This window comes from Eptatretus burgeri, chromosome 7 (assembly GCF_056783735.1).
Source record: "Eptatretus burgeri isolate ZD-2024b chromosome 7, Ebu_testis_v1, whole genome shotgun sequence".
NCBI classification, from domain to species: Eukaryota; Metazoa; Chordata; class Myxini; order Myxiniformes; family Myxinidae; genus Eptatretus; species Eptatretus burgeri.
The window spans coordinates 18144290-18166789 of NC_140967.1; the positions used below are offsets into that span (position 1 = coordinate 18144290).

The 22500-nt window shown below is 42.4% G+C and overlaps 1 protein-coding gene across 7 annotated transcripts in view; it reads left to right on the forward strand.

Annotated features, from left to right (window-relative positions):
• LOC147022760 (protein mono-ADP-ribosyltransferase PARP10-like) overlaps positions 1-22500 on the forward strand; it is a 110717-nt gene that overhangs the window by 72780 nt on the left and 15437 nt on the right. For 6 of the 7 annotated variants that reach the window (XR_015059900.1, XR_015059899.1, XM_085887556.1 and 3 more), the window contains 5 exons: positions 2420-2543; positions 3879-4469; positions 8683-8961; positions 13882-14030; positions 16766-16967. Coding sequence is in view for 5 of the 7 variants with exons in the window: in XM_085887556.1 (XP_085743682.1) it covers positions 2420-2543; positions 3879-4469; positions 8683-8961; positions 13882-14030; positions 16766-16967 (1345 nt within the window). In the remaining 2 variants the exon portion in view is untranslated. The remainder of the gene's footprint in view (positions 1-2419; positions 2544-3878; positions 4470-8682; positions 8962-13881; positions 14031-16765; positions 16968-22500) is intronic. The other variant, XM_085887557.1, reaches the window with a different exon arrangement.

Sequence of the window (22500 nt, forward strand, 5' to 3'; positions counted from 1 at the left end):
TTGTTTTTAGCGCATGGTAAAGGAGTATGGCTGCAGTTTGTTTTCTTATTGATGTAAGGCATTGCATTCAATATGCATTTTTCATCAAGTGGATGCACCAACATCCCTTATTTAAGGAATGGACCTTAATTGTTGTCTTATTTACATCGAGTGAAGTGGGTACTGAAAGGGAAACGTATCGCCAATTACTATTAAAGGCAATTGAAATCTCCCACCAAACACCTCAATTTTTTTCGTTTATGTACATTGTTGGTCTTCAATCGAGCTGAGGCCTGCAAATTAGTTTTAGATGTGGTGCTTGGTACCATTTGTGTGCAGTTTTAGATCTTTATTTGCAGTGAGGTGATATGCACCTTTTCACTATAATGTTGTACTCCGCCTCTCCCTATTCCATCGCCAGGCACTGCATGATGTCATCGCCGGGCACCGAGGGCACCCGGTGATGACTCGCGCCGAAAAGGCGTACTCGGTTTTCACTAGCTGCATCTCCAAGTAAAATGTATCGACGGTTCCTCAGCAACGATTTCATGTATTAAGTAACCTTTGATGTGAAGCAGTTTGTTGTACACCTCTCCTTCCCAATTCCATGTCCATGCGATGCATGACGTCGTCACCGGGCGGAGAAGGAAGGGAGTACTCAGTTTTTACTCTGTTCGTTCGTTTGTTTGTTTTCTTGCTTGTCCGGGCGAGATCTCAGCCAGCCTTTGAGCTGGGAAGCTGAAATTTGGGGACAAAAGTGAAGATGTGCTTTGGAAAAAAATTATATTATTTAGTTTTTTATGAATCAATCAATTGATGAATTACTTAATTATTATCGATTTATTAATTCCTTATTGACTCCGCCACCACAGGTGAAGTCGGTTATGTTTTCATCCCTTTCTGTCTGTTTGCCTGTCTGTGTGCAGGATATCTCAAAAAGTTATAGATGGATCCGGATGAAATTTTGTGGGCAGGTTGGGGTGTGTGACACAGACAGACTGATTAGATTTTGATGAAGATCCGGATCCGACTACTACAATTTTTAAAGTGATTCTTCACCATTGAGAGATAGGGCCAAAAACGACACGTAGCGTGATATTTCAAAAATGTATTGATTGGGCCCGATATGTTCTCGTGGATCAGGTATTGCATGGCGGAGGTATGTGCTCTACCGAGTACCCGTCTGGTTTATTTTGTTTCTCATCTGGGCAATATCTTTGGCACCTTTTGAACTAGGAAGATGATATTTGGACATGACGGGTAACAAGTGATTTGGCTGTAAAGGGTATTTTTGATTTGTTGATTGATCAATCGATTAATTAATCATTTTTCGATGAATTACTTAATTATCAAAAAGTTACAGATTCGGATGAAACAGTGACGGTTTAGGTATGCTATTATCCAATTGATTAAGAAATTAATTATTTTACGATGACTATTTTTTTTTTAATTATGCAATTAAGCAATTATTGTACACCACTCTCCCAATTCCGTCTCCCATGTGCTGCACAATGAGTAAGTGTCATTTTGTACACATTCACCTTAGAAGTGCACCGCTCCCTCCCAAATCTGTCTCCATATGCTGCACGATGGCATTGCCGAGCGTCGGATGCACCCCAGGAATGTCGAGCGCTGAAGGATTTGTTATTTATTTGTTTGTCATGGTGGGGTGGGGGGGTGTACTTTGAGTGTACCTCCACTTGTTTGTTTCTTTGTCCGGAGTGATATCCCGGCAATCTTTTGACCTCGAAAGCTGAAGTTTGGGCACAATAGTGAACAAGTGCTTTGGTAAAAACAGTTTTTTTTATTAATCAATTAACGTCATTAATTACTTAATTATTATTGATTGATTAATTACTTATTTATTTTCAACTCATCTGGGCAATATCTCAGGCATCTTTTGAATGAGGAAGCTGATATTTGGACATGATGGTGAAGAAGTGATTTGGCTGTGAAGGTTATTTTTGATTTATTTATTAATCAATTAATCGATTAATTTTTTTCGATTAATTGCTTAATCTTCAAAAAGTTATAGATTCAGATGAAACAGTAGTCATTTTGGTATGCTATTAGCCAATTGATTAAGAAATTAATTATTTTACTATAATTTATTTAAATTACCTCATTAATCAATCAATCAATTATTGTACATCTCTTCCTCCCCACTCAGTCTCCATGTGCTGCATGTCAGTATCATTTGTATACAATTTGGCAAAATGTGAACAATTTGCCAACTACATTAATTTCAATAAACATAATACCAAATCGTTTTGGTCCTTTTTTTTGAACACCACTCCCTACCAATTGCATCTTCATGGTGGCATCACCAGGTGCTGAGGATACCCTGGCAATGTTGCGTGCTGGAGGATATGTTATTTAATTATTTGCCATGAGGGCGGTGTACTTTGAATGTATCTCTACTTGTCCCATTTCTTGTTAGGTGGAATACGTTGAAGATTCTGAGGAAATTCCCCGGTTCACCATGGAAAGAGATGCTGTGGAACAGTCTTCTGAATCATCAGGCATGACACCACCACATTGCATGTCAGGGGGACATTATTTAAGTGAGACATTTGTGTTTCTGTCATGGTGGATGCAGTTTTTTGTTGTTTTTGTTTTTTGTATAGCTTGTCGAGGCTCATATGAGAGTTAACAGAATGCACAGCAAGTGGGGCATGAGACAAGAGGGGTGGGAGTGGGAAGGACATAACAGTGGGGAACAGAGACATTCGGAGATCTTAGGAAGGGAGAGGGATGGGGCAAGGAACATGGGGAATACAAGATGGACACTACAGGGACTTTCAGGAAGGAAAGCAGGGAATTTGAAGGAGGTGGGCTTGGGTGGATTATCGAGGGGAGAAAAGATCGTGGTTTTGGATGGGGGACGATAAGAGGTGGTGGTGAACAACTGTTTTGAAGACTTGAAGGGAAGAATGGGATTGAAGAGTGTGGGAGTTTGTTCCAAAGGTGGGGAAAAAGAGTAATGAAAGAGTGAAGGTGAGCAGTGATTCGTGATTTTGGTAGTTTTACCAGAAGCGGGTTGGTGGATTGACCTTGAGCACCCTGTGTAAATATGGTGGGGACAAATCTCAGACAGAGCAGGGGGAGCGAGACTGGAGAGGAGAAGACAGAAGAACCACCGACCTACCTGCGGTGAGAGAGTGAGACACCCAAAGACTCAGCCTCATCGCAGGAGATGCCAATGATCCGAAATGCCGTGGTTTCCACAGCGTGAAGCCGAGAAAGGTGGGAGGCAGGAGCACCAGCCCAGAGGGGAGAGCAGTACTCCATCAGTTGTAAACAACTTCAGGTTTCTTGTGCAAGAGTTTGTTTGCAAGCAACTGTGATCTGGGTAAGCTCGTCGGTATTGATTTTTTTTTTTCTTCCAATTTTGATATACCGGTGGGCTCATGTCCGTGTATACTGGTATATCGGTATAAACACTAGTTTTCAAATAATTCTCTCCAGCAGTTCAGGAGGGCAGAGTAAAACTAAACAACTTTTGCTCTGACGAAGGGATTGTACTCAAAACATTGACTTCCCCTTGCTTCCCACCCAGTGGTTAGCCAAATCAACATCCTGTTGATTTTATCCATAGCTCAAACTTAGTCCCTCAAGGTCTATTGGGAACATGTTTGCTGTGCGAAATGGAATAATAATTGCTTTTTTTTCTTCCTTTTTTCCTTTTTTAAAGTACTGTATTTAAAAAATATATATATATATATATAAATAATGATTCATGGGTAATGAAAGTGTAATTTATTGTTGTTTGTTCCGTTTGAGTTTTTGCTGGAATAGAGTACCTTCTCTTTAGAATCAAATATGTATTTGTGCTTGGAGGTTATTATTATTATTATTGTTATGTTTATTTGCTTCTTCTCCTTCTTTCTTCTTCACAGTTGGTCAACTGCAAGGTGTCCACCAATATGGGCTGCAGTTAGCCAAGCAGTATTTAATGTCAGATTCGTGTAAGGAAGGAAATGTTGAAGAGGAAGCTCAGTTTCTTCTTGCCATCCAGTGCTCCATGGACGTGAAGCAAAATGACGACTGTCTTAAAATGGCTCTTGAATTGTCTGCAAATCAGGATCAAGTTGCAGCTGATCTTCAAAATTCTGTTAATTTCTCTTCAAATGGAACTTCAGAAGAAGCGGTTTCACAGAGCGATCTCGGTGCATCTCCTCGTAAAATGTATCTACGGTCCCTCAGCGGCTATCATCACTATCTCGGCACAGCCGATAGCAACGATGTGGTGCTCCTTATTTGTGCCGAAACCCCAGAGGTGGTGACCCTTGTGATGGAATTTTTGAAAACCGGTGTGGATGAATTGTTCCATGAAATTGTCGTGGAGAATGAGTGCCTTAACCGACTGAACGAGGCACAGAAGGCTCGAGTGGCAATGATGGCACAGCGTCACAGCACTCGGTTGACTCTGAATGGATCCGAAGCCACAATCTACGGTTGTCAGCTCTTCACAACTTCCACAGTAAAAGGTAAATGTCTGCATGATGGGGTTTCTCCTGTTATCAGAAGGTTATTTGGTGGCACTGAGCAAAGGAAAATATGCATAATGCAGATAAATTAATCCCTGGCATCTTGAATCAGTTAGCCAACACCGACTTCTTTTTTGCAAGAACTCGGAGGCAAAGGCCAGTTAGTGATGCAAAAGCCCCATTTCAACCAGATTTACTGATTTTGATGCTCTGATCCCAACTGATTTCCCCATAATGATTGAGGAATGAAAATAAAGTTTCCATTTTCTATATCGAGAAAGTTTAGGGGAGCTTTTTTATTTTTAATTTTTTTAAACAAAAGGCTCTTTCCTGAAATAGATAATAATTATCACGAGAGCAAAGTCGATGGCGCATCATCCCAAATCCCCACGCTTCCCACCTCAAGGAATGTTTGAAAGATTGCAAAAAAGTTTCACCAGGATTGATCTTGCATCAAATTTTGAGTTCAATTTTTTTTTCCATTTCGACCCCTGTGACCCTAAAGTCCCCACCCCCTGGGGCATGAACCGGGGGTCAAATCCAATAAATTGTTACATATTTCATGCGTCCCACAATGTTGTTTGCATATACAAAGCTTCACTTCAAAATGTGCCCGTAATTGTATTTTCCAGAATTTGACCTTTTGGCCCCACCCCGGGGTGTGGCCAAAATGACTGCTTTTGCACCTTTGTGCCATGTTGTGATCATAATTACCAAGTTTGGTGAATTTCTGTACAACCGTTTCGGAGGACATAGCATGACGGACGGATGGACGGACGGACGGACAGAGCTGATTACAATATCCTCCCCAATTTTTATATTTTTTTTTCAAAAAGCGTGGGGATAAGTATGGTGTGGTATTTTTATAGATTATAGGTTGACCTATATGGGTTTTTCAAGGGCCGATGCCGATGCTGATATTTAGAGAGCAGTGTGGTTGATGACTGATATACGCATCTGATTAAACAATTTATTGAATCTAAATTATTGAACTTAACATATTTATTTAATACAATATTAACTTGGCTTGCTTGCTCATGCACAACATCACAGTACAATATAAGCTAACTGCCAACATTATTTTTATTATCAACACAATGATATGTCAAACAAAGCTTAAACAGGTAACCAGCCACAAATCTGGGATCCTAAAATCCGGTTTTACCTGGAAACCACCAATTTTTCAAACTAAAATGATGATTTTTGAGATTTTGGTGAAAAATGTAAAAACACAAACAAACAAACAGCAACAACATTTTAATTCCTGCCTCCCATGTAGTTCTCGTATGAGCCGCCATGTTGGGGTGGCACCATGAGTGACACGGTGTGTTTCCTGGCATTTATTTCATTATTCTCACTTTGTGCTTCATATACAGTAATTCCTCGTTTGATGCAGTAGTTTCATTCCGAGAATTTACCGCGTTAGCTGAAAACGTGTAAAACGAAAGTAATTTTCACAAAAGAAACAATGTACATAATCGGTGGAGGCTGTGTGTCACAACGTGGGTGGATGGGGAAGGCTGAGAAATACAGAGAGACAGAACTTATGCATCTAAATGAAAGCAAATGAAACTTCACCAACCCGTGTTAAATGGTGTTGCTTGTGGTGATAGAGGTGGAGGGATGTTGGTGCAGAGTTGGGGTGGAAGGTACGGGGTCGTCAACATCTGATGTTGCAGTTAATCACTTTAACTGCAACGTAATTAACTACAAGTCAGATTAATCATTTTATCACGTTGCAGTTAATGTGATTCACTTTCTTTGCAGTAATGGTGAAACACTCTGAGCACTCGCTTTGATTTTCATCGGCATTTGCACGAATTGTTCGTAAGGTGGGTACGTCAGTCCAAGCCTTTGGCAAATGGTCACTGCTCCTGTCATTTGATCACTTCTAATTTCACCTTCATTTAAAAAGCTTTTCTTTGTTTCTTCGGCACAGATTACTCGTATCACTCGATCCCTTACCACTCATGGTGTCGAAAGGTGCGCAAGATATTACGTGTGAAGTTTAACGGAGGTTTTGACTTTTGATGCACTACGCATCACCCAGCATCCCACGGCCTAGCTCTGACTTGTTTGGTCGGTGCGGAGTGAGGGCCGGATGTGTTTCAGACACATATCAAAGAACACCGAGTCGGTGTTCACTCAAATAAACGATGTTGCATCTCCGACTCCATCTGCGTCTGAGTTGACCACAGATATAAAAATGCACATTAAAATTTCCCATGGGAACCAGGGTGTGGGGCATGGCTTGCTGCGGAACATGTGTGGCTCGAACGGTGCACCCGGCATGAATGGCAGATTCGGCTGCGGGCCTGCAAGAGACATCCTCTGTATGAGAATGGTGTGTGAATGGTCATGAGCCGGCTTGTGAGTGTGGGAAAGGCCCACGGTGTGAGAGTGTGAAAGCTCGTGAGACGGCACGCCTGCGTATGTGGTTTGAGAAAGTCCCACAGTGCGAGAATGGGCGTGTGAAAGGCTACGAGGTGGCCCCATATATGTGTGACGTCTGTCGAGGTTGTGCAGCAAGAACAATGGGTGTGGTGAACTCGGCTTGGTTCACCGTGGGGAATGAAATAAATTGAGATTTGAAAGCTGGAAACACAGTCTTACCTTTTCCTCTTTGGCAAAGCCAGCGCTGCCAGCAAGCTCTCACTAATGTTCTGCAGTAGCCACCTGACCTGAAGGGTGGCTGCAGATGCTGAATTGACATAAGGGGGATCTCGAGATGCCTACCATGACAAGCAGGCAAGTTTACTTACTTATTTATTTCTTTTAATATCGGCCATATCAGCACCATTATCGTCCGATGCTGATAACCTCAAAAATCCAGATATCGGCAGATTTATATCAGTCTATCACTTGTATAGATAGGTTTACTGCACTAATTGTTCGTTTACTGCCTTTTGCAGACATTACATAGTGATTGTGTTACTGCATTCAGGCCATGCCTTTGAATTCCTCTTAAAATTAGAACAGCACTCGTCGAGCATATAGTCTCTCCTCACATGTTCATTCTGATGAAAAATACCATCATTAACTAAACACGCTACTATTGTGGCCCACTGCTATTATGGGCCGTATACCCATATCATCCATGCACCCAATTATGTCACATACAGTAGTTTCTTGGCATGCGTTATGAACATCATAAATTTAATTCTTCACTCACATCGGGTCATAGATCAGATATATGAAGTGTCCGATTTTTGTGTAAAGATTTCAATTCAGTTAATGAGTACCAGTGTGTACTGGTTGAGGGGCACTGCATCAGCGACACATTCGCGCTTCCAAGAAATGATAACTACCCCCGCAGCTAAGCTGCCACATGCAAGAAGAAGAAGAAGAAGAATTCAGCAAATTTAGCTGGAATACCACTTCACTGATGACATCATCATCACCCTGTTTACCCCATGGGGAGTTGACGACATGTGCGAAGGTTCAGGTTTTTTCATTTAGCGGTTTCTGGGAAAATAATGTCCAAATATTTTCCTTTAATCCAATATGGCTGCCATACCGTGTGACCCATGACATCAGAGTTGGCAACAAAATATTCTCACATGGGGAGTCCCTCCTATGTTTAAAGTTTTGCATTGATCGGACAAGCGGTTGCAGAGAAAAACATTTTTATTGGAAAAATATACAGATGCGGACACACACACAGACACACAGACGGGCATTGCAGTAGTCTCACATCTGGGCGAGACTGATAACTTCAGTATGGCATTGTGGTGGCACAAATGATTCTGGAGTAATTTTCTTGGCTAAGTTATGAAATGGATAAAAGCAAAAATGTCAGACTTTGTAGATGATCTCAGAGCTATATATGGATAGGAAAGACAAACAATGATCCCCAACTATCTTGAGCTTGGTCAGGCTGGACATTCATCTGTGCCAGGCTCTTTTCGTTTGCTTACTTGACACCACCTTTGACCCTAAAAAACGTTCCTGCAAATGCTGTGCAGTTGACTTGCAGTTCAGAATGGCATCAAGTACCTCCTTGCTAATTTTTTTTTCTGGCACAATAAGGCTGAAGATTCTTTGTTGTGATAATATGTTGCTGCTGTGGTTTTTATACTGTCTTATAACTTTTGTGCTGTTTTTTGACGTGAGCATGATAGTTGGAGGAAGTAGATAACTTTTGATACCTCCGCTGATGAAGTCACCGGAGGCATTATGTTTAATCTCTGAATTTGAATTTGTCTTTGCATAGGCCTGAATGTGCTGTTAGCCGGTGTGGCACAAGCTGAGCAGCTTGCAAATGAGGCTGCAAAAACTTGCAGTCGTGTGACCTGGACTCGCCGGACGACATGCGGCACGCAGGCTTATCCCCCCGCAGTGGTGGCCTTCCTCGAGAAACTGCGGGTTGGGGAAAAAAGCAAGGCTCAGGCCTGGTTGGGCAATGACAAAGTTACCTTTGACATGGATGTTCTTCAAGAATATAATGAAGCCACCGGGTTTTCTTGTTCCATTGAGCGCACGGAGTTTTCAGGTCAGTGATGATGATGATGAGTGTTTGTATCACCAATGTTTTGTTTTTATGGCACTACCATTTCTAAAAACCGGTCTGCGAAACAAAGATAGCACTGTTTAATGTGAGGAAGTGAAAACTGTTTACTTGGGGTGTACTTTTCTTTTCTTTTTTTTTCTTTTTTTGCTCAAGTATTATATCCATGACCAAATTCTCTTAACCCTTTGAACCCTGGGCTACTTGGGCTCCCTGGAGAAGAATTGGGCCGATCGGGTATATGGAGATTTGAATAGCGACTGGTAAAACAGTCACTAGGATATATGGAGATTTGAATAGCAGTTGGTAAAACAGCTGCGAGGAAATATGGAGATTTGAATAGCAGTTGGTAAAATGGCCGCTCGGGTTTATGGAGGTTTGAGTGTGAATGAACTTTTTGAGATATCCTGTTCACAGACAGACGGATGGAAACATGACCTCCACTGGTGTCGGTAAAAGGAGGTGGTGCTGACATTGTTTGTATTGGAATTTATTGAGGCCTTCTCTGTAATATCATGTTTTTGGGCAACAATCTTAGGGAAAAGAAGAGGAGTGTCCGGATGGTAGTAAGACATGGATCTTTTAATCAGAGAGTGGTTAATGCATGGAATTATCTCCCGGGAATGATTGTGGCAGCACAAACAGAGGGTAGGATTAAACTGGAATTGGATAGGTACATAGCTGGCAGGATTGCCTGGAGGTACGTACAATCGTCTCTAATCTGTTTTGCCTGGGTTTGAATCGTGATCCAGCTATAAAATTGTCATCTCGGTGTTTCACAGGCAGGGTGATTTATCGATGTGTATGCCGTCCGTGGAATGTTCATTAAATTGGGTCATCCCATCTGCCAGCATTCGTTGCTGGGTGTTGAAGACCCCACGGTGTACTTCGCAAAGAGTCGGCGAGCTATTGCCGACACCCTTGCCAAATTCCTGCCCAAACTCTTGCTGGAAAGGCAATGGCAAAGCACCCAGCATAACCCTAAGGAAGCTGCTTTGGCGGCACCAAAACTGGTACGAGAGAGAGAGAGAGAGAGAGAGAGAGAGAGAGAGAGAGAGAGAGAGAGAGAGAGAGAGAGAGAGAGAGAGAGAGAGAGAGAGAGAGATATATATATATATATATATATATATATATATATATATATATATATATATATATCCACAAAGATATGTATGTATGTATATATATGTATGTATATATATATATATATATATATATCCACAAAGATATGTATGTATGTATATATATGTATGTATATATATATATATATATATATATATATATATATATATATATATATATATCGAGATTTTGATTTTTCGATGGGTATATTGAAGCATTCGGGATAGAGCAGTACATAGATATTGGTAGGAATGGTGGGTAGCTTAAGGCCCAGTCACACCTTGACGTTTAAGCCAGCAATGGCAACGTATCAAAATATATGTAAAACGCTGGCTTGCGCTGAACTTTTGATGTTTTTTTTTAAAGATTCGGACGTATTCATAAAGAGTTGGTCGTATGCATAACATATTAGTAACGGACAGAGAACGTTTCGTTGTCTTATAGATAACTTATTCCAACGAATGCTTTGGCTGTTGTCGGCATTCACAACCTATGCCCAACGATGGTCTAACTTATGCATAGCGCGCTGCACGTATTGCCGACGATCATGTGGCGTAGCCTATTAAAAGGCTGCCGCTCGACGATTCAAATCATAACTGCTGGAGAAATGGAAATGTCAACATCACAGTCACACCTTGGCGATCTTGCCAGCATATGCTGACCTCTGAAAAATGCGTCTAAAACGCTGGCGCACGTCGAATACGGTATGGGTAAGTTTGGTATACGTGAATAGAACGCTAAAGTACGCTATCATACGTCGTAGTAAGTGGAGTACGTCTTGTACTTTTAAACGTGTTAAACATTTTACGACGTACTTGCCGTATGCCTCACATTCTGCATGCGATGGGAATAAGTTGTACGCACGATATGCGATCAATGGCACGCGTCGACAAAAGTTACTTGTAAGTTACTCATAAGTTGAAACGCACCAATGTAATGGTTCACGTCAGTGTTCCAGACTCCCTGGATTTTTTTTGTTTTTAAAAAAAAAAAAAATTTTTCTTCGGTATGACGGTGATGTTGACACTTTGATTTCTAGTGTGTTTATGATTTAAATCGTTGAGCGGCAGCCTATTAATTATATTATATTATAACCGCACTAGAAATCGAAGTGTCAACATGACCGTCATACCGAAGAAAAAAAAATGAAAAAAAAAAAAAAACGGAGTCTGGAACACTGACGCTAACCATTACATTGACGTGTTTCAACTTACGAGTACCTTACAAGTAGCGTGTGTAAACAATCGCGTAACGTGCCTACACCAAGTTACTCATAGGTTAGAAATAAGTTTCGGGAACGCTAAACATTACCTCGACGCGTTTCGACGTATGATTAACTTACAATTAACGTGTGTCAACGATCGCATAACGTGCCTACAACTTATGGCCAGCGTTATGTGGAACTTGTGAATCATATGCTGACAGATGTCGTAAAATTTCAAGCATGCTAAAATTTGAGGACAACCGCAAAGTACAACGATGAAAGCCAGCGTACTACGACGCATGGCAGTGTTTTTCAGCGTGCTTTCATTGTTTCCAAAACTTACCCATAACGTATTCGACGTGTACCAGCGTTTTAGACAAATTTTTTAAAAATCGGCATAAGCTGGCTAAAATGTCAAGGTGTGACTGGGCCTTTCGGTATGGATTTGTATACCTGTTGTGAATGTGATGTCTGAGTGGGTTGCATCAAAATGAATTTACCGTCAGTGTTCGTTCATTCCTAATCCTACGACCTTTTAAATCCCCTCACCTCCCCACTCCCCCCAATATAAAGAAGGCCTTGCTGATGTCCCTGAGCCTGCCTCATATTTTCCTCCTCCCCCCTCCCCTCTCTCACTTGCACATCTCCAGTGAAATTATTTATATAAACTGATACAGTATATTGTATTGTTGCGGATTCGCGCCCGCCGGCGTGCGAGCGGCCACATAACTCGAATCGTGGCACGTCGCCCACCGGACGGACAATCCCGTCGTGACCCGCTCGGACTAACGCCGGGAACTAGTCACGGGTGGGCCTTTCGGCCTCACCACGATCGTGCCAATCGGCCCCCTGCGTGTGATAGGGTTGCTCGCCAAATTCGACCTACCTAAGTACCCACACGGAGGGTAGACCGGGCGATCGCACCTCGCCGCAGGTCGACTTCGGACACGGGCCACTTTAAGCGACCCGTTCCGTACTATCGGGATAACCGAGGTGTTATCGTCAACCTCGACGGTTCGATTAATTATTGGGCGTATTTAGCCCACGACCAACCCTTTACGTGAAGTAAGATGGAGATTCAATAAAGGAAAAGACGAAGCGAAATGGGAAAAACAGTTCAACATAAAGCACATTTATTCCGCGGAAAACGGAAAGCACACATATACAATTATACACCAAAAGCAAATGTAAAAGTAGAAGAAACAACAATTCTGCACAAAAAGCAAATGTAACAATGCAGATCTACTACCGACTACCGAGCACACGGCAACACTTATACAGTTTTACTTCACAGACGGCGCCGACAACACATATACTCAAAGCAAAAGAAAAAGGGACCACCCTCAACGATGAGGGGGGCAGACGGGCCTGGGGCCGAGACCGCGTCGAGCCTACCCGTCTGGTGATGAGCCGCAAAATGGCGGCGGCGCCCCGACTCTGCGGGCCTCGCTGGCACTGCCTGGAATGGGATGGGAACGGGGCCCCCTTCTCACACTATCTCAGTGCGGGGGGAAACAGGAGGGGGTTGTTGATGCTCGGGGGAATGAGGATATCTCGCTGGCTTGGGTCCCGCGACGAGCGACTCCACCGCGACCTCGGTCGCGTTACCGGCCTCCCCTCTCCGCAGCTCCCCGACTCTGACACGAGTGCCCTCTCGACTGCCTTCGCCGCCGCCACAACTCTCCAACTCTCCCACTCTCCACTCTTCTCAACTCCGTCCAACTGCGCTTCAGAAACTCTTTTTCTCTCCCGATTCAGAAACTCCCTCAACAACTGCCTTTTCGGCGAGCGAACGCGGCCCTTTATAGCCCCCGGGGCTTCGCTCCTTCACCTTCGACCCTTCACCTCTGGCTGGCTCCCCATTGGACAGAGGAAAAGTGGGCGTGAATGATTCTTGATCCGATTTCTCGGAAAGGCTGCTGTTTTTGCACCCGCTGCTCGGTGCGCGCCCTGTACGAGTCCAGGATCGGTGCCCACAAGCGGCGCGGGAATGGCGGTGATGCGATGGTTGCGAGAGCGAGATGTGACGGCAAGGGTCGTGGCTGTTGTTGTGAAGCGGCGTTGCGGTTGGTGGTTGTTGTGTGATGGCTGTTGAGACGTGGTTGGTGGTGGTTGTGGTGGTAGTAATGGCGGCTGGTCCAAAATAAAGATAGTAAAAGAAAAACGGCTATCTAAAAGGGTCGCAGCCCGAATGAATGACATTTATTCCCTCTAAACAACGGGTTTGGGCCTAACTACACATATACTTACAGAGATATCTCACCTACGGGACCTGAATGGTGGTTTGCGAATTTCGTCAACCACAACAGTATTTTATCTGATGATGAAGTGTAGGCATGAAGGACTAAATGGCTTCCTCATGTATTAAAAGCTCCTTGTATTACCTTACATTGTTTATCACATGACATTTTCTTTACCTCTTAAACCTTATCCGTATCCATGATGCAAGTGAGAAGGAAATGCTTTATGAGTGAAATGCAGTTTGTCGAGTGAAGCTGCAGCTCAGCTCACTTGTGTATGCTTGGCTCCAGTTTAGTCTTTTGGTTTTGGTCTTTGTAAGTTTTGCATGATTTGTTCAGGTGAAGTTCAAAATAGATCAACACCCGCTTTGGAGGAACAGATGCCTGGGTCTGACGTGGGTTTCCAGCTTATAGTACAAGACCTTGCTGATCCTGAGATTAAGAAAATTGTGGAGGAATTTGAAGAAGCCCGGATGATAGTTGAGAAGGTAAAAAAAACTTTGGGTACCACTTATCTTCACTTTGGGTATCAATGATCTCCACGGCTTGGGACACATCCTGAGGCAATACGTTGAAGTGAATCCCATTGGTTGTTCTCAAGCAAATGAACACATTGTGACTTGATGTTTTCCAGCAATATGAACATACACTGAAGTGTCTTGGTACTAAACATTTTTGAGAAAGTTTGAAACACGTCCGCCGTTTGGAGAGGTTCTGGGCTGAAAGGATCGAAACCTCGATGAAAAACGCTGCCCAGCTGATGATCTGGGCAGTTGGGAAATCAGTCAATTGCTTTAGGTTATAATGTAGAAGGTTAATACCTCAAATAAAATTGCTGTTTTAAGTTCTTACCAGAAAAGTGTGTGTGTGTGTGTGTGTGTGTGTGTGTGTGTGTGTGTGTGTGTGTGTGTGTGTGTGTGTGTGTGTGTGTGTGTGTGTGTGTGTGTGTGTGTGTGTGTGTGTGTGTGTGTTGTTTGTTATGTCTATTTTCCTTCTTGGGACTATGGTGCATTAATTGGTCTTTATTTTGATTACATCTTTAACTGCATTTGAAATTGCAGTATTTAAAAATGTGCCAAATTTGCTTCTTTTTTTTTGTAGTTGAGAAGTAGATCCTCCAATGGAGTCGACATAATGCAAGTGGCAGTCTTCACTCTCTTTAGTAGTTTTCCAAATATGAGATAATATATTTCATTTTTTATGTGGTTGTACACCTGTCATTTAATAACACACGTACACAACTATATATATCCCACAGACTCACTCGGACTCAAAGATATCGACTACTTTAAAAACCCTCTTGCATATATTTTGAGAAACACAGGTGATTGGCATAGAGAGTATCATGTAAAATCCTCTTCTACAACCTCCATATCTGTTCTTTACCACCATTTTCCTCTCTTTGCTTGATCCTTCCCCAACCCCTCTTGATGAACCATGCTCTGCCAGCAACCCATACCTTGTTGCCCTTCCCAAATCTCGGGTCATTGCTCACTTCCACTCCTTTCTCTCACCTGTTTAATAGCCTCCCTGAATTTGACTGCCAGCTGATACTGTCCCCAGGCCTCACTCGTGACCTGTTCTGTTGTTGCTGACCTTTCCTTCTTGCCTTTAACCCCACCCTCCACAAACACTTTTGACATCTGTGCTCTTCTGGAGGATGGAGGTTATGTTTTCACCCCTGTTTGTGTATGTTTGTTTGTTTGTTTGTCTGTCAGCCTGTCTGTCTCTCTGCCTCTGCCTGTCTTTGAGCAGGATGTCGAAAATATTTATGGACTGATTCGGATGATGCTGTAGTTGTTGGACACATTGGGTGTGTGACAAGTATGAATTGATTCGATTTTGGTGAAGATCTGGATACGGATCCAGATACTAGGGTTTTTAAAGTGATTATTCACCATTGAGAGATGGGACCAAAAACGATGTATCGCATGACATCTCAAAAAGTTATGGACGGATTTGGATGGAGATTGGAAGGTCACAAGAACAAGCTGATTAGGTTTTGGTTAAGGTCCGGATACAGATCCGTCCTGTTAGTGGGATACAAAACGTAAACTGTTCAGCAAGGCGGAGGTATACGCTCTCCCGAGTGCCATTATCGTTTGCATCTGCTATGTTCATTGCCCTGACGATGTGACCTTCTGTGTTTTTCTGTTGTGTGCATATTTTCGTGTGTGTGTGTGTGTGTGTGTGTGTGTGTGTGTGTGTGTGTGTGTGTGTGTGTGTGTGTGTGTGTGTGTGTGTGTGTGTGTTTTTTTTGACCTGTCATCACACTTTGCATTTAATAACTAAACTAGAATGGTGCTCGGTGGAGCGCATACCTCTGCCAGGCTGACCAGTTTACATTTTGGATCCCACTGATAGATCCGGACCTTAACCAAAACCTAATCGGCTTGTTCTTGTCACCTATCTGACTCATCCACCTAGTTTTGTAATAACTCATTCATAACTCTTTGAAATGTCATGCCATGTATCGTTTTGCTCCTGTTTCTCAATGGTGAAGAATCGCTTCAAAAAACAAAATAATTCTCGTATCCGGATCTGGATTCGCATGTTAACCAAAATCTAACCGATCCGTCCTTGTCACCCACACAACATGTCCACCAAATTGCGTCCGAATCCATCCATACCTTTTGAGATAGCCTGCTTAGAGCAGACAAACAGGAAGACGGATGAAACAAAACTTCCATCCACCTTTGGTGATGAAGGTAATAAAAGGTGTTCAACTCAGTGCAGATTATGGCGTGACATTTCGGTGATTTGAAGTTATTTGCAGGAAATTCTGACGCACTATGTACTTGATTGTGAAACAAAAGTTTTGCAGCTTTTTGGTGAAGCCCATTGTCATCGAGGCAATTGGGGGGGGGGGGTGACTTGGTGGCTGGTGGCTGGTAACCCACCTGCGTCCACCACTCGTCCTCTTACTCACCCAATGTAAATTGTCTTATCCTCTTCACTTGAGCCCTTCAAATGCGCAGTCCATCACGACCTTGTGTGCTCACTCTTGAACATCCACGATCTCTTCTACACATGCTGATCTTTTCCCATTTTGTTCCTTTACAGGCTATTGTTACTTTTTTTTCTTTTTTTTTTGTGCTGCTCATCGTTTTCTCCTCATGTATGTCCATCCCTCCCCCCTCTCCCACCTCCACTCCCCACCTCCAATTACTTGTAAAGAATCGATCCCATAAAGCTCTTCCTACTGTACTGTATGTTTTTACAGGTGGAGAAAATACAAAATCCAATTTTATATCGCCAGTTCCTCCTCAAACGAGAACAGGTGCAACACGAGTGCGATAGGTGGAGGCAGCAGAACGCATCCAGTGCTCATCCTGTGGAACGCATGTTGTACCATGGGACCAAGGCTGCCACCTGCTCAGATATCTGCTTACATGGCTTCAACCGCAGTTATGCTGGAAGGAATGGTGAGGCACACGAGTTGAGGGTACCTGGGGAGTATGTATGGTGCATGTTGATCGTAGGGGGAATACTAATTAGGGTATCCAGTCAAATGGACTGGATAACCTATTGTTTTTCTTCTGTTTATTATTATTATTATTATTATTATTTTTCTTCCGCCGTAAATTTGCAAAATTTCCAATTTTTTTCGCTTTAAATGCCATTTTCTCAGAAATGGTAAGACCAATCGACACAAAATTTTCACCAGATATGTATCTTTTTTGATAGCATACATAATTGATAATTATGACGTCATAGGTCACGTGATACGGGCGCCATCTTGAAAAAACAGATCAACTTTGGACCTCTGTATCTCGGAAACCATCTAGTGTAAAAAAATTTCGCTTGATACATTTGAACAAGCTCCCTCTCGGGTATACGTGTGATTTTTCGTGACGTCATCAGTGAAGAGGTATCCCAGTAAAAATTCGTCAAGTAGAACGCCACATGGCAAAAATTTGAAATTTCTTGAGCATCATCTACACAAAAATTCATCGTAGAAAAAAAATATTTTGACGTCATCAGTGACGTAATTCGGCCGCCATCTTGTTTTTTTGTGTTTTTTTTTAAAAAATCTTCTTCTCCAGAACGGCTGTGCAGATTGAGGCGAAACTTTACAGGCACATTCCACCTGAGGTCCTCTTTCAAGTTTGTTAATTTGTTGTTGATACGTCACATGGTTTGGCGGCCATCTTGAAAAAACCTTAAAACCTTCAAACATCTTCTTCTCCAGAAGCGCTGGTCCAATGAAGGCGAGATTTCAGAACTATATTCGTGACATGTATGCGATGCAAGTTTGTTAATTTCAAAGTGATAGGTCACATGATTTGGCCGCCATGTTGGATTTAAGAAAAATATTAAATAATGTTTTCTCTGCTATTTCATAAGCCATCAAAGCGAAAATTTGCAAGTGCCTTCCTCCCTCAAGTCTGCATACATGGTAAAAAAATTTTACCTCAGAAGTCACATGGTTTGGCGGCCATCTTGGATAGAAAAATCGACTTTATCCGATTTACACGAAACTTCACCCACTTGTTCGGGTCGACGATGGAAAGCAGAATTTAAATTTATGATATCATAGGTCACAAGGTTCGGCAGCCATCTTGGATTGAAAATGAATAAATTTTAAAAATCTTCTTCTCCAGAAGGGCAAGACAGATGAAGACGAAACTTCACACATATATTCCCCATGAGGTCCTTTCTCAAGTTTGTTAATTTGTTCTTGATCGGTCACATGGTTCGGCGGCCATCTTGAAAAAACCCTAAAACCTTCAAACATCTTCTTCTCCAGAAGCGCTGGTCGGATGAAGGGGAGATTTCAGAACTATATTCGGGACACGTAGGCGATATAAGTTTGTTAATTTCGAATTGATACGTTAGACGGTTTGGCCGCCATCTTGGATTTAAGAAAAATATTAAATAATGTTTTCTCTGGAACCACTGAACCAAACGAATCGAAAATTTGTAATTACCATCTACCATCATGTATGCACGCATGGTAAAAATTATGACATCACACGTCACATGGTTTGGCGGCCATCTTGGATAGAAAAATAGACCTTATCCGATTTTCACGAAACTTCACACACTTGTTCGGGTCGACGATGGAAAGCAGAATTTAAATTTATGATATCATAGGTCACAAGGTTCGGCAGCCATCTTGGATTGAAAATGAATAAATTTTAAAAATCTTCTTCTCCAGAAGGGCAAGACAGATGAAGACGAAACTTCACACATATATTCCCCATGAGGTCCTTTCTCAAGTTTGTTAATTTGTTCTTGATTGGTCACATGGTTTGGCGGCCATCTTGAATTTACCTTAAAACCTTCAAACATCTTCTTCTCCAGAACACCTAATCTGATCAAGGGGAAACTTCACACCCCTATTGCACATGAGTAGGGAATACAAGTTTGTTAATTTCTAATTGATAGGTCACATGGTTTGGCAGCCATGTTGAATTTAAGAAAAATATTAAATAATGTTTTCTCTGGAACTGCTTAACCTATCGAAGCGAAAATTTGCGTTTGTCATCCTCCATGATATCTGCATACATGGTAAAAATTATGAGGTCACAAGTCACATGGTTTGGCCGCCATCTTAGATTGAAGGATAAATATTAATTCATGTTTACTCTGGAACCACTACTTCTATATATGCGAAACTTCATATTTATAATTTAGGCTACATGGGAAACAAAAGTTTAAAATTTCAACCTGATCGGCCGTGTGGTTTGGCAGCCAGAATTATTTAATTATTTGAATCTGGTCGCCAGTAATAAGGAAATTGAACGCTTTGTGCTGCCCGGTTCGTAACTCGTCTGTTCCGCGCCGTCTCGAAGCAGACCTGTGTTTGTATCACCATTAAATAATGTTTTCTCTGGCACCGCTTATCCGATAAATGCGAAACTTTGCGACTATGATTTAAGTCTCACGTTGTGTCAGTTGTGTCAAAGGCGGACGCGGACTGGGTACCCGGTCATCACTGCCAGCAGTTATAAAGTGGCAGTTCTAGTTATTTTTGTTGTTGATTATGGTTTGGGTGGAAGGATTATTTATAGTTATACTAGCAAGGGGTACCTGGTGTTGCCTGGTGCTGTTGTAATCGCTGTTTGCATTTTGAAGAAATCAAATTTTGATTTTTGTTTTGTTTTTCTATTTTTTTTTGGGTGCCAAAAACACTTCCCCATGCCCACTAAGGAATGGGGTCAGGGATCATGTGATGACCTTTCACTTAGCTACAAAGGCTTGGGTATAGTGAAGCAATCAAATTTTTTTAAAAATCCAATCTAGATTTTCAGTTTTGCTTGAAACACTCTGAAGCACTCACTGAACCTCTGAAAGTTTGACGAACATTCGTTCAGCCACCTCTGAGAAAAATGGTGAACCAAAAACACACACATACACACTCCTCTACATAGTCCAGCACAAAAGACCTGGATAGTCAAAACAGAGGCGAAAGCAGGTTGCTTTTCCTTGAAAACATCCTCTGTCGAGATGAGATCTCTGTGAGTATCGAAAGAAGTATTGATAAAGGTAGTAAAGATGGAAGTTGGTCAATTACTGCCAGCATCACGTCAACACGTTCTTCGCTTTCTGGACAATCAACTCTACCGTGTGTATGCACGTATCTGTATCTGGTTTTGATGACAGGATTGAATACATTCCAGGTTACAATCCCCATTGCCTTCTTACATTTTGGAATTTGGGGTTGGGGAGGTATGGGGGGGGGATGGAGGAGGAGAGTGAGGGTGGATATTCAAATACATTTTTAAAAGATTCATGCCTATTTAAACCTGTTGCTTTGCTGATTGAAGTACAAAAGGGGGGAGGGAGAAAAATAGGGGGGAAGAGGAGAGAGGGGTGAGGGAGAGAGGAGGGATGGGGGCAAGGAGAAGTGGGGGAAGGGAAGACAGTGAGGTGAGAGGAAGGGAATGCAGACATGCGGTGGAGCGTTAATTACCGCCCGGACGTGTCTGGAGCCAGGCTAGCCAGAGACAAACACCGCTGGGACACGTCTGGAGACAAACTCCCGTCCAGACATAATCACCGTCTGGAGATATATATATATATATATATATATATATATATATATATATATAGATATATATATATATATATATATATACATATATATATATATACATATATATATATATACATATATATATATATATATATACATATATATATATATATATACATATATATATATATACATACATATATATATATATATATATACATATATATATATATATATATATATATACATATATATATATATATATATATATATATATATATATATATATATATATATATATATATATATATATATATATATATATATATATATATATATATATATATATATATATATATATATATATATATATATATATATATATATATATATATATATATATATATTGTTGCGAATTTGCGCCCGCCGGCGTGCGAACGGCCACGTAACTCGAATCGCGGCAGGTCGCCCACCGGACGGACAATTCAGTCGTGACCCTCTCGGAACAACGCCAAGAGCTAGTCACGGTTGGGGGTTTAACCTCACCACGATCGTGCCAATTGCCCACCCGCGCAGGATAGGGTTGCTCGCCAAATTCGATCTACCTAAGTACCTGCGCGAATGGTCGACTGGGCGATCGTACCACGCCACAGGCCGACTCCGGACACGAACTGCTGAAGCGGTCCGTTCCATGCTACAGTGATAACTGAGCGGTGTTATCGTCGGCCTTGACGGTTCCGATTAATTACCGGGATGTTGAACCCACTACGAACCCCTTACGTGAAGCAAGATGGAAATTCAAACGAAGGAAAGGACGCAGCGAAACGGGGAACATGTTCACACAAGCACGTATATTCACACACACACACACACACAGACAAGCACGGAAGGCATGTATTTACAGTCACAATAATCAAAATGCACATATAAAGCGAAAGCAGAGTTAAAACCGACTACGCGCACACACGGCAACACTTAACAGTTCTACTTGTCAGACAGGCGCCACCCACAGTCATTTACACAAACCCAAAGACAAGAAAAGTGGCGACTTCCCTGTGAGCCGTCGAGTCCTCCTCCCCGTCCGTCGGCGTGGTTGCGCCTGGCCCCGACTCCTCTCGTGGTCTGCGAGCTCTCTCCGGCATGGTGCACCGAGCTCGTGCCGCGCGTAGCTCGTGTCGTCCGCCCGACAGCTCGGACGGGGTTTTGGGGAAACGGACGTGGTTTCCGGCGCTATCTCCGTGTGGAAGCGGGGTCTCGGGACCGCACCGACAGAAGACCAGACCAGACCACCAGCCAAGACGAACGACGAGACCAGCTCCAGGACGAAGAGGAAGAGGACGAGGAAGAGGACAAGGAAGATGAAGCGCGCCCCGCTCGTGTCTGACTTTTATAGCACGGGGCTCCGCCCTTCATTCCGCCCCGTTTTCGGCTCCACCCTCCTTCGAGAGGGTTCTGGAAAAGGGGCGTTCCCTCACCCCGACCGCCTCACGCTGTCCATCCACCAATCGGCGGCGAGCTGCCCCTCCCCCTTCCCTCACACCAAGCGTGGGGGAGAATGGCTGGAAAAACCCACCAGCATCGTTGTAGGTTTTTGTTTGTTTGAAATAAAAGATAGGGAAAGAAAAACAACTAACTGGAGGATCGCAGCCCTCTATACAACGGGTTTGGGCTAACTACACATGTACCTATGGAGATATCTCACCTGAGGGCCCTTTATGGTGTAATGCGAATTTCCACAGCCATAACTATATATATATATATATATATATATATATATATATATATATATATATATATATATATATATATATATATATATATATATATATATATATATTGTTGTGGTTGACCAAATTCGCAAACCACCATTCAGGTCCCTTAGGTGAGATATCTCGGTAAGTATATGTGTAGTTAGGCCCAAACCCGTTGTCTAGAGGGAATAAATGTCATTCATGCGGGCTGCGACTCTTCAGGAT